At 37.7% G+C, this 13,486-nt stretch overlaps 1 protein-coding gene across 1 annotated transcript in view; it reads left to right on the top strand.

Moving 5' to 3' along the window:
* Positions 1-13,486, top strand: part of LOC145266443 (uncharacterized) — a 202,355-nt gene that overhangs the window by 53,831 nt on the left and 135,038 nt on the right. The window contains exons 5-6 of the mRNA XM_080122120.1: positions 6,993-7,137; positions 11,769-11,972. Coding sequence (XP_079978246.1) covers positions 6,993-7,137; positions 11,769-11,972 — 349 coding nt within the window. The remainder of the gene's footprint in view (positions 1-6,992; positions 7,138-11,768; positions 11,973-13,486) is intronic.

Below are 13,486 nucleotides of genomic sequence, written 5' to 3'. Positions count from 1 at the left end.
TGCTTCAGCTTACATTGACGTCATCTACATTAATGAGGATATAATGTCTGCAGATGTGGTTTGAATAAAATTGGAATCGTTTGGGTTAATAAGCAAAGACCATAAGCGCCTAAAGGATGGGGTGCCCGTGTTAGACCTAGAGGTCTGGGAGGAGGGCAATACTTTGCGATGGAAGCGAGGGAACGCGATTTCAGAGTTACCCAGTGTATTGACAAGACGCATTGTGTTTTCTATTTGCGGTAAATTAGTAGGACATCTACCTGTCTGTGTATGGCTCCGATCGGCAACAGAAGTGTTAAAAAGACGAGTAACTGCAGTAACCAAAGGATTGGACGACATGGTGGATGATGATTCTCTCCAGCAAATGATGGCTGAAACGTTCAGAGTACATAGGAACGACCCTGCACAGGATGAGTGGCAAGTATTTGGAAACGAACTGAATGCATGGGTTGACGCAAGTTCACTGGTGTCGTGTTGGAACAATTGGGTGCTGTTGTGGAAGATGCGTGCTGGCTTCATCCGAAAAATGATGCCCAACATATAAATTTGGCAGAACTTAATGCCACGTTAAAAAGGCTTAATCATGCATTACAATGGCAGGCTAAGGTTGTGCATCTCCACACTGACTCATTGTGTGTTTACCACTGGTTGACCGACATCTTAACTGGAAAGGCTCGAGTTAAGACTAGAGCTGCAAGTGAGATGTTAGTATGAAAGAGACTGGCAATAATAAAGCGTCTAGTTGACGAATACAGCTTGCAAGTGGACATTACCTTAGTTTTGTCGATGCAGAACTTGGCTGATAGCTTGACTAGAGTACCAAAGAGGTCGATTGATGTAATGAGGCAGGGACCTGATCCTCCACAACAGACATGTGCGACAATAACAGATCAATTAACACCTGACCAGATCTGTACAATACATCAGCAGAGTGGACATCCCAGAATTCGGAGGACAACATATTTTGTCCGAAGAGTGTGTCCTTTAACTACAAGGGCATCAATCAAGGCAGCTGTATGCTTGTGTGAAGAGTGTCAGCAAATTGATCTGGCACCATCCCAATGGCAAAAAGGGAAGCTTGAAGTGGAGGACAACTGGTATCGAGTAGGAATGGATGTAACGCATTATGAGGGCAAGCATTTTTTGACCTTGACAGATTGTGGCCCAACACATTTCATGATATAGCGCCTATTGACACGGCAGGATGCACCTAGCATTATACGACAGTTGAGAGTTGTCTTTTTTGAACGTGGTGCCTCGCTTGAAATTCTTACTGATAATATTTCGATGTCAAGAATTTCAAAAATTCATGCAGGAATGGGGGATTAGAATGCATTACCGATGTGCATATTTTCCCGAAGGTAACGGTATAGCAGAGTGGTGTCACCGCACCATCAAAAGAATTGCAGCCAGGACACAGCGTTCTATTCTAGAAGCTGTGTACTGGTATAATGTGACACCAAAGGACGATGCAACACCAGAAACTGCACCAGCTAATGGGATTTACCGCTATGAACAGCGTGTAAAAGGAATTGATGTCACACCATCAGTGGTTAGCCTTGTCAATACACCATATAAAGTGGGAGACCGTATTTGGGTAAAATCTCCAAATGCTGGGTGCACTATAAAATTTTGCAGAGGAAAAATAGATAAAATCATAAGTCCTCAGATCAGGTTGATTGATGGTGTACCACATCACATAAAAGATATCCACCCCTGTTGTACCTCTTCTGATTTTGAGGATGATGAGGAAGATCACATGCAGTTCAGGGATGATCCTGATCGCCTACTGCCCCTTCAGGTGAGCATAGAAACACTATCTACAGAACCAGATGAGGGAATGATAGAACATACTAGTGGCAATAGTGATGAGAACGATGGACATGAGGAAGTAATACCACCAGTTCGTCATCGAAGTACCTGAGAAAGACAAATACTGCCCACCCTCTGTGATTGTGAAACACCACCTATAGCACCATAAGAGGGGATGATGGAACATACTGAGGAAGTGATGTCTCCGATTCTTCGAAGGAGTACCCGACAAAGACAGATACTGCCCCCTTGCCCTGATTGTGAAACACCACATATGGAACCACGAGAGGGGATAATGGAACAGACTGGTGGCAATAACGGTCGTAATGAGGAAGATGGCAATGAGGAAGTGCTGCCCCCGATTCTTCGAAGAAGTACCCGACAAAGACGACTGCCCTCCTGCCCTGTGTGTGATCATGAGATCAGAGGGTAGTGTAGGGAAACACGTGACTTACCTAACTAGCATGTGTGCATAATTCAACGGGTCGGTCGTGGAACGAAATGAATGAAGAAGAAAGAAACAAAAATGGCTGCCTTATCTCTTTATATGCCTGCAATGTTACCACCTGATGTTCAGATGAGATGCTCCTGGTTGGGGATAAAAGAGGGTTGATTTTTCAGAAGGCACATTCATTTTGAAGTTGGATTTCGAAGAAATAAGTTGAATTGGCAGAAGTTCGTTTGGAGTTGAGAGAAGATGCGTTACGTATACAGAAGTTTGGAAGTTGGAAGTTTGGACAACAGTGTCAAACTTACCCAGGAAATTATTGATGTGAAGGGCAGAAGAAATAACACTCAAGTTATTGAATTATATATTCTAACTCTGTTTAGGGAGGATGGGGCGAAAGACGAGATCGTTAGAAATCTAAGGAGAGACACCGCGCTTTGATCTTAGCCAAAAGACTACGTAACCGTATTATATAGAGTAATTTCCTCTCAAACATTATGGTTTTATGTATTTCGAAAACCTGCTAAATCATCTTACATTTATCTAAAATCAAAGTGTATGAAGTCATGTTTGTATTAGACAGTTGTGGAGAGGGAGGAGAAATATGCAGTCAGTCCTGGAAATGGCTAAAGCAGTTTTCGATCTAAAAATTACTTTATTAAATAAAATTTTTAGCAGTGAGGAGGAATAGAAGTGAGTCCCAGAAATTGCTGAAACAGTTTATGATCTCAAAATTACATTACAGGTGAGAATATATACTAACAGAATAACCTACGCCGCCCAGGATTGAATGAGTTAGGTGGAAACATATACTAGCAGAATACCCAGCATTGCAATGATTGAATGACAAAATAACAAAATACCCGGCGTCGCCCTGGATTGAATAAAATAGGTGGAAATATATACTAGCAAAATACCTGGTGTCACCTAGGATTAAATGAGATTAATGGAAATATATAATAGGCGAAACCCTGCTGTCACCCAAGATTGAATGAAATTGGTAAAAATATATAAATATATATACTAGCAGACACCCGGCGTCGCCCGGGATTTAATGAAATAGGTGCAAATACATATTTGCAGAACGCCTGGCATTTCCCATAATCAAATTATACAGGTGCATATATATACTAGCAGAATACCTGCCGTCACCCGGTATTAAATAATGTATATGCACATATCTACTAGCAGAATACTAGGCGTCGGCTAAGAATGAGGGAGATAGGTGGAAATAGTTACCAGCAAAATAACCGGCATCACCCAGGTTTGAATGAGATAGGTGCAAATATATAGTAGCAGAATACTTGGCGTCGCCCAGGATTGAATGAGATAGGTGCAAATATCTAGTCGCAGAAATACCTGACGTCGCCTGTGATTAAATGATATAGGTGCAAATGTATACTAGCAAAATACCAGGTGTCGCCCGGGATTTTATTTTATTGGTGCAAATATATAAAAGCAGAATACCTAGCATCGCCTGAGATTAAATGAGATAGGGAGAAATATATACCAACAGAATACCCGGCGTTTCTCTCGATTTGAATGAACAGGTGCAAATATATACTAGCAAAATACCCGGCGTCGCACAGGTTTGAATGAGATAGGTAGACATGTAAGCTTAATACCTGGTATCACGTTATTGAAGGAGATATGTTGGAATATAGACTAACAGAATACCTGGCAATGGCCGAGATTGAATGAGATAGATGGAAATAGATACTAGCAGAATACCTGGCTTCACCCAGGCTTTAACTGGATAGCAAAATACCTGGTGTCGCCCGGGATTAAATGAGATTGATGGAAATATATAATAGCAGAATACCCGTCGCCACCCAGGATTGAATGAGATAGGTGCAAATATATAATAGCAGAAACCTGGCGTCGCCTGAAATTGAATGAGTTAGGTGGAAATATATACTTACAGAATATTCAGCGTTGCACGGGATTTAATGAAATATGTGGAAATATCTATTAGCAGAATGCCCTGCACCGTCCGATATTGAATGAGATAGGTGAAAATATATACTGGCAAAATACTCGGCATTGTCTGGGACTGAATGAGATGGATACAAATATCTACTATCAGAATATCTGGCATCGCTCGAGCTTTTTTTTTTTTTTTTTTTTTTTTTTTTACAAAGGCATCACCACATTATCAAGGCCCAGAGGCCACTCAAGGATAAGGGTTAAAGAGTGTACAGTAGAAGTTGGTCAATTTAGTAATCATTAGTAATGAAAATTTGGTAAATTTAATAACTTATATGGAACGGCTCATCAAGAACTTATTTACTTTAGACTTGAACAAAACCATATTGTAGTCAGCCGGAAAGCAGGAAAACGGAAGACAATTCCACAGGCGTGCAGTTCTAAGAAAGAAGCTTTGTTCATGGAATCTACGTTTAGGTTTAGGCACAGATAAAGAGTGGGGGAAATTATTGATAGTGTTTACAGCTAGACGAGTGTTTCTTGTGAAAGTCTGGCAAGGGGGGACCATAGATTGAAGCTCAGTTGAACAATTTCCATGAAAATAACGATACATCAGAGACAAACTCGCAACATCTCTTCTGTGAGATAGAGGTTGCAAGGAGGAGAAAAGGACATCTCCTACGAGGCTACGAAGTCTATTTTGAACTCTATCAAGGCAGGACAAGTTCTTTCTAGCAGCTCCTGCCCAGATGTGGCAACAGTATTCCATCCTTGGACGTACCTGGCTCTTATATAGATAGAGAATAGCATCCGCAGTGAGATATCTACTGGATCGATAGAAAGATCCCACCATTTTTCCAGCGGCCTTGGCAACAGATTTGATATACGTGTTCCATTTAAGATCAGGAGTAATGGTCAAGCCCAGAAGCTTGTCAAAACTTGAGGCCTCCTGAAAACGAGAGCCATTCATTTCAATTGATGACAAATGTGGATTAGAATGTTGATGATGTAAAGAGAGAAGCTTGGTTTTAGATGCATTAAAAGTAACCAGCCACTCCTTTCCCCATTGTACTACGTGCTCAAGAAAGCTTGAATAAGATAAGTGAAATATATACTAGTAGTATACTTGACGCCACCCAGGATTGAATGAGATTGGTGCAAATTAATACTAGCGTAATACCAGGCATCGCCAAGGATTAAATGAGATAAGTTGAAAAATATGCTTGCAGAATACTCTGAATCTAGCAGAATCCCTGGTGTCACCCGGGATTTAATGAGATAGGCACAAAAATATACAAACAGAATACCCGGCATTGCCTCAGACTGAATTAAATAAGTGCAAATATTGTCTAACAGAATATCTGGCGTCGCCAGGGATTGAATAAGACAGGTGGAAATATATACTAGCAGAATACCCGCTGTTGCCCGGTATTGAATAGGATAACAGATTACCTGGCGTCGCTTGGGATTGAATGAGATAGGTGAAAATATATACTAGTAGAATACTCAGTGTGCCTGGGATTAAAAAGATTGGTGAAAATATATACAAGTAGAATTCACCCGGGATTGAATGATATTAGTTGAAATATATATTAGTAGAATACCTGGCGTCGCCCGGGATTGAATGAGATAGGTGGAAATATATACTAGCAGAAGATTCAGCATCGCCCAGGATTGAATGACTTAGTTACAAATATATACCGGTTGAAAAGCAGGCGTCGCCTGGAGTTGGATGAGATAGGTGGAAACATATATTAGCAGAATACCCATAGTCAATCAGGATTGAATGAGATTGATGGAAATATATACTAGTAGAATACCCGGCGTCATCCAAGATTGAATGGGAGAGGTGGAAATATATACTTGAAGAATACCTAGCATTGCCCAGTATTGAGTGGGATAGGTGGAAATGTATACTTGCAGAATACCTGCTGTCGCCTGGAACTTAATGAGATAGGTGAAAATATATACTAGCAGAATACCCGGCATCGTCCAGGATTTAATTAGATAGGTGAAAATATATACTAGGAGAATATCCGGCGTCGCCCGGGATTTAATGAGATAGATGCAAATATATACTGCCAGAATACCCAGCAAGTCATTCGTGATTATTATTTGATAGATCTCCAGCTGTCTACCGATAGACTTGCATCATCCAGGCAGATGTAGGAAGGATTACATCGAAAATTAACTCTCTCCCATGACGCCAAGCTATATACCATAAGAACTTGCTTAGCTATTCCAAAGAACCAACTCTATGCCAGTAGATAGCAATTAAGTTAACTACTTTGATTTTATGCAAGGGTCACATTAGTACATGTCAGGATAACCTGGCAGCAAACAGAAATAGACCCAGCTGCAGGTGGTGTGGTTGAAGCGGGGATCAAAGATTAGTTTCATAGACAAAACGTGTTAGAATTATGGGTGGAATGATATGACGATGCTTTCGAAAAGAGAAACAAAAAAGAATAAAAAAAAACGACATGCCTCTGGTAATGTAAAAATCTAAGTGAATGTTCCCTCGAGACTATGCCTGTGTGTCATAATCATTAAGACTAAGTCCAGGAAATTAAGTAAATAAGTAATTAGTTACATGGCCTCTACCTCCAAGAACAACTTCTCTCTTTAAATAGACCCTTGGAAAACTTAAGTTAAACAGAAAATCAACAACCACGTTGGTATAATGTACATGAGCAAAAGTATGTGTTGATGTAAACGACTGTGTGCGAACCGTTCATTTAACATATAAATGTTACAATTAGACACCAAATAAGCAATACATCATCTTGTTTTTCCATCCCAACAGGTTTCTTATAAAAACACATTTATGACTAAGCTGACAGGAAATGGTCCTACTAATAGTCTACAAAAAACCTCGAATATCCTCAATTTGATCTTTACCAGTTCTGTGATGGATGTATCTTCTGGATTCAACGGGATTTTCTCTATATGTGAGTAAATTCTATTCTTCATCTTTATTTTATGAACAACCATACAACGATTTTCAGGATCAAAAATAAGTGAGAAAAATAATGCATCTCTCAAACATTTCATACAAAATCATCTTTGCATCTCTATATATAAAGCAAGGTCGTTTATATGTGTGTATGTATGCTGAAACCTCACAGTTAAACAGTTGATCTAAAAGCCAAACATTTTGCAAATTTGAAAGCAGCCCCTTTGATATCCTTCTGGATGTCAGAAATTCTTAAACCTTTATGAAAACTTATTCCAAATCAAAAATGTGTAAAAATAAATGACTTTCGTGCTTATTTACATATATATTCACGACTAATCCAACAAGCAGCAAAATCCCACCTCTTTAATTTTGAGGTCGGTAGATGCTGGAAGCCCTTCTACTCAAATAGCTTTTTCCCTACTATTTGGAAATAGGACTGCTAAACTTTGGAATTCCCTTCCTGCTTCCCTTACTGTACTAACTCTATGAATTTTACATATAATGTGAACAAAAATCTTGCTAGTCAACACTTTACAGTCTCCTGCTCGACACGATCCCATAAAGTAGCCTCTTACATTCAAAGTGACGATGTGCCTTGGTTAGGGTGAAAAAGAATAAAAATGAAATAAATAAAAAGAAAATAACACAAGAAACAAATGTTCCGACATTTTTACTTTCCAAGCTCACTGAATAAATATTTCTCATGTCAAATTATCATATGTCGTTTGAAAAGGAAACATTTATCCCTTTTTTTTTTTAATTAAAAACAGAAAATAAATATTTTATAAAATTTTTCGCTACTTGTGGCTAAAGTGTTCGCTTTCAGTTTCAAGATTTCATACCATTGTGGGTTCGAATCTCACACTAGATAATTTTTGTATTTATTCAAGTTATTTTCCAGTCGATATCGATCATCATAAAGAAAACATGAATAATCTTTTTAATAAAAACAGATGAAAAATATTTGATAGATATTTTAAACTTGTAATCATGGTTATAAGATTCAAGAAAAAATTGAGTAACCCGACATAGTCGAGTACTTCAACTGGTAACATTATAAAATGAAGATGAAAAAAAAAATCATAAATAATCTAAATAAATATGATCTCCAAAATCACATTTTTAGATCATTCATAGACATTCATGCAGAGGACAATAACATCTACGGCAACACCTCAAAGACAAGCGATGACTAAGATCTTCCTGATTCTTTCTCTTCTAACCTTGAGCACGTGGTGCAATGAGGGGAAAAGTGACAGGTTAATTTTAATGCAGCTAAAACAAGCTTCTCTCTTTTTATCACAAACGCACTGATTCTCACTTTTTTTTTTAATTGAAATGAATGGCTCTTGTCTTGAGGAAGCATGATTCTTTGATAAGCTTCAGAAACTGAATTTTACACCTGCTCAGAAATTTTCCAGAAGGTATTTCACTCCTGATGCAATCCTCTACCTGTATAAAAACCAAATGTGCCCTAAATAAAAGTCCTTTTATCATATCTGGGGAGGAGCTACTCATGGCACCTCCTTTTCTGCCTGGACAGGGTACAGAATCGACTTCTTTTTTTTCCTTTTCTTTTTTCCTGCTACTTTTTTTCACAGAAAAGACGTTGCCAACTGAGTTTCACTTTATGGTTCTCCTCCCTCGTAAGGCATTCATGGCAAACACCCGTCTATTTACAACCTTTATCAGCAATGCCCCTTATCTCTATCTGCACCTGAGCTTCACTTGTTTTTCTTTTTTATTTTTTCTTTGCTCATGTTCACCCATATGAAGGCACATCGCCACTTGGACATAAGGGGTTACTATTTGAGATCATGCCTAGGAAAGATTAGCAAGATGTTGGTTTACATTACATTTAAACTTCTGCATATCAGTATAACCAGGAAAACAGGTAACAGGAAGGGGATTCCAAAGTGTAGCTGTCCGAAGGAAGAAACTATTAGAATAGAAAACTTTCTGGCATTTAGGGACCTCAGCAGTGAAGGAGTGATATTTTGTTGCTAAGCGGGTTTGTCGGGGATATGAACGTTGAGGGGGCACAAGTGTAACGAGTTCATCAGAGCACATTCCATTAAAATACTTGGGAAACAGGCACAGAGACAAAATATTACAGCAATGGAGCTTAGTTGACAAAGTGGGATCTATCTTTATGGTTCTCCTCCCCTCGCTACAAACTCTATCAACAATTTCCCTTACTATCCACCTGTACCTGAATCTAAACAAAACTTCCATGAACAGAGTTTTATCCAGTACTGCTCGTCTGAGGAACACAATACTGCGGAGCTGCTTCCCAGCTGACTATAATATGGTCATTTTCAAGTCCAATGTAATCAAGTTTTTGATGAGCCATCCTTTAAAATAAATTAATTCTTATTCAATTAAGAACATAAATTTTCTTTCCCTTAATTAAGCAGTTAAATATGTTATAGTACATAATTTTAATCGTCTCTTATTTCTACCAGATATCAAGACAAAATGCGTCTAGTCTACTGGAGTATCCAGCTTCATGCTATTTTACTAGAGATGCACCATTCTTTATATAAACTAGTGTGGCTTAGCCATACGGAGAAATATTATTTGGGTTTCAAACCCTATATCATTTTGAATATTTGGTCAAAGGGATCCTTCCTGAGGCTAACACTTAATTTCTGCATGAATGTGGAACGAACTTAATTCGAACTTAGCATCCATAGGTTGTCACTTTGTGTCGTTAATCACTTAGCTATCGTCACCTTCTTACTGTTGGTGATTCTGTGTTGGGTTGACAATAGAATATGTTTTCTGCTATCTCTGTTCAATGGTCTACTAATCAATCACGTTAGGAATTTTTTCCTTCCAAGCATCTATTTTGGAAATCATTGTCGTTCCCCTGATGATATCCAGAAACTTCTATCAATTGGCCAAAATGGGTATGATGACGTCAGTGGGATTCTATATAGATATCTTTCCCCTCACGTAGTCTCGTTAATAGAGAGAAGACTTTGATTTGTTGCTAATCTTGGAGAAGTCAGAAGTTATGATGTGAGATTACTTACCCCAACGTTATTTCGCTTGTCTTCTTTCCTTCCACCTTCTTTTCTGGATGTGTCATTGTCTCTCACTTTGGCGACTGTTGAAGGGGTGAGCATGGGTTTGCAAGTACATATATGAAAAAAAAATAAACAACTCAAAAGGAAAACACAAACTCTGACACTTTTTGTAAATATGTGTTGCATTCTGGGTGTGTGCGACATTATCGACCCTCTGAGCACTAACGTCCATATCTTAGTTTTTCTATCGAGACTGACTTTGTCAATTGATGTCAACTTATCTCGGACTTCTAAAGTTTTTTCTGGTCCAAGTCACGATCTGTATCAAACTCGCAACTGACCTCAACTTGTAAACTGTAACTGTCGTCGACCATTACAAACTCTGATTAACAATCTCATTCAGCTTCCTTTGTCTACCCCGTTGAACAACTTCCTTCGCACTGTTCTGCTGATAAACCCATTTCTTATACCTTTGTTTTCTCATAGTTATTTATTCCTGTCTTTTTTATACATCTTTCCTCTGTTTTTTGTAATTATTTCCAAATACTTGAGGGCGAGGAGGGGCAATGGCGATCTCCTTTGGAATCAGTAGTGTTGGTCCTGGTTGGATCCATTACACAACAAAAGACTGGAGCAGCTCATCACTCTATATTAACCTGTAGAATATTCTATAAGACATCACTGTTAGTAGGTCCTCTAGATACCATTCAAAGTCTTCTATAAGAATTTAATATCTTATTTGCCTTTGTCTAAGACAAATATTTTTAATGTTTCGTCATTTTAGTATATATTAACATTTTATGTAGAAAAAATGGTTTTTCCCATTTAGATCGGGTTAACTTGAATGAATCAGGAAAGCGAGTTTGAGAAGTTAGTTATATATTAAAGTATAAAGACAGGACACAAAATTAGCCTTTTTTTCTCTGATTTTCTTTCTTTCCCATTCAACTACGGTTTAAATAATAATACTTCTTGTGGTGATATTTCCTCTAGCTAATAATGGAAGCATGAGATTAGAGATAACGTAATGGAAGGGTGGAAGAAGCTGACAAATAAACCTTTGTGGACGGATAAAAGGACACCAAGATATTAGAGTGACATGCTGGTAGGATGAGGAAGTTGAGAAGAGATTGAAAGAAAAGCGGAAACGTTGGAGAAAATGGAGAAAAGTTTATTGAATAATGATATTATCTGGTGGCAGCAAGAACAAGAGCAAGATGCAAAGTCAAGATGGAGGTTGAGTTTCCAGATATACTATGGAGAAGTGACCAGAAGAATGAAATATTCAGGATAGCTAAACAGATGGCGATGGCAAGTTTGTCTTTGAAGCCTCTACCTATAAAATCCCCCCAACTCCTGTAGAAATTTAAATGTAATGTGAGCACACACCTTACTCCTATAAATTTGACCCCTAACACAGTAGCTCCTTACGCTTCATTACAATACACCCAGTTAAGGGTAAGAAAAAAAACATCCATAGAACATAGATTGACTTTGTTTGCAAAAAAATTCTTCATTTTTTGTATCTTTTAACCTTAGATCGTTTTTTTTTTTTTTTAAATCCCTTTGTGTTTCTCTTTTTCTTTTATAGCCTGTCCACCGTTAAATAAATCTGTTTCAAGCGAGACAATAATAGAATCGGTCGGTGCAGCCAATGCTCTCTTGTCAACAGTAAATATTTCCTGTAGCCCTGGATATACCTTCAAACAAGAAGAATACGCTAATACGAAAACACAGTTACTCGTTTGCAATATGGGAGGAATCTGGAGCAAGAATCCATATCCATCATGTATAGGTGAGTTTAATTGGGAAGATTATCTTTTTTTTTTTACATCATATAGTATATTCACCACGCATCAAGGCTCAGAGGCCACTCAAGGAAAAAGGTTAATAAGTACCGTAATGGAAATTTTGTAATTTATTTTAGATGACGGGTCTTCATGAACCTGTTCATGTTATACTTGAAAACGACCATGTGATAGTCAACTTCGCGGTATTGTGTTCCACAGACGAGCAGTTTGGGGAAAAGACTTTGCTTATAGAATTTTCACTTAGATTTATGCACAGACAGAGAGTAAGGACAAGGCTAATAGTTGTTGTAGCTAGTCGGGTGTTTGCCGTGAGTGGGGGGGCATAGAGTGAAACTGCCATGAAAATAACGATAGAGCAGAGAGAGGCTTGCAACGTCTCTTCTATAAGACAGAGGCTGCAGAAAGGAGAAAAGAACGTTCCCCACCAGATTTCAAAGTCGGTTTTGTACCCTGTTGAGGCAGGAAAGAATGCTCTGAGAAGCTCCTCCCCAGATGCGGTAATAGTACTCCATATTAGGATGTACTCGGTTCTTATACAGGTAGAGGATTACATTGGCAGTGAGATATCTACTGGGGCGGTAGAATTAACCAGCCACCTTTTCCCCATTGCACTACATGCTCAATGTCAGAAGAGAGAGAATCAGAAAGATATTGATCATTATCTCCCTTTAACTGATGACAAAATCGGTACTTATTTTGAATTACACTTAATGAAAAAAAATAATTACAGACAAGTCTTTATGATGTATGTACTTGTCACGGAATGAAGATGCCATATTCCAAAAATCACAAAATTTCTCAAGTAGTTTTTTACTAATAAAATCAAAATTTACGATTTTTAGGTATTAAAATGTTTTATTATTTTGAATACAAAAAGGTATCAGTAGTCGAATTTAGTTGTCGCCCTTGATTTTGAAACAAAATGGTGGCTCCTGGACCCTGTCTCGTTTTATCATAAAATTTGACTTTCTTATTAAAAAAAATAATAGATTAATTTATGTGATTTTTGGTATATAACATCTTCGATCCGTGACGAGTATGCCCATCATATATAATCAACTTAAATTATTACTGAACTTTTTTTCTAGAAATTATTGCTAGTGCAAATCTTTTAAACTAAGGCATTTCAGGTAAAAACATTATGTACTTATGTATCATGGCGAAATTAGTATAAATTCGAAAAATGATAAAAAATGAAGTAATGAAAGTAGTGAAAACAGAATTTATCAAATTATCGAGTTTTATCACATGTTTCAATGTGGAAGAGTTGTGCGAGCAATTAAATATGACAAACTGAATTATCTCCCTTAACATAACTTCAGTTAAATTGATTTAAATTAAGGGCCCGTTATTTTTAAACAGAGCATAACTATGGATGTTTTTTTTTGTTTTTTTATTAAAAATACATCTAGCACATCTCCTACTGGATATTTTTTAAATATAATTTTTGGGATTTATACAAATTTCGCCATGACATATAAGTATATAATAATGTTTT

The sequence above is a fragment of the Euprymna scolopes genome, chromosome 41, assembly GCF_053919585.1.
Source record: "Euprymna scolopes isolate OS-2025 chromosome 41, ASM5391958v1, whole genome shotgun sequence".
Lineage (NCBI taxonomy): Eukaryota > Metazoa > Mollusca > Cephalopoda > Sepiida > Sepiolidae > Euprymna > Euprymna scolopes.
The sequence above is the reverse complement of the archived record's forward strand: the minus strand, read 5'-3'. Positions and strand labels throughout refer to the sequence as shown.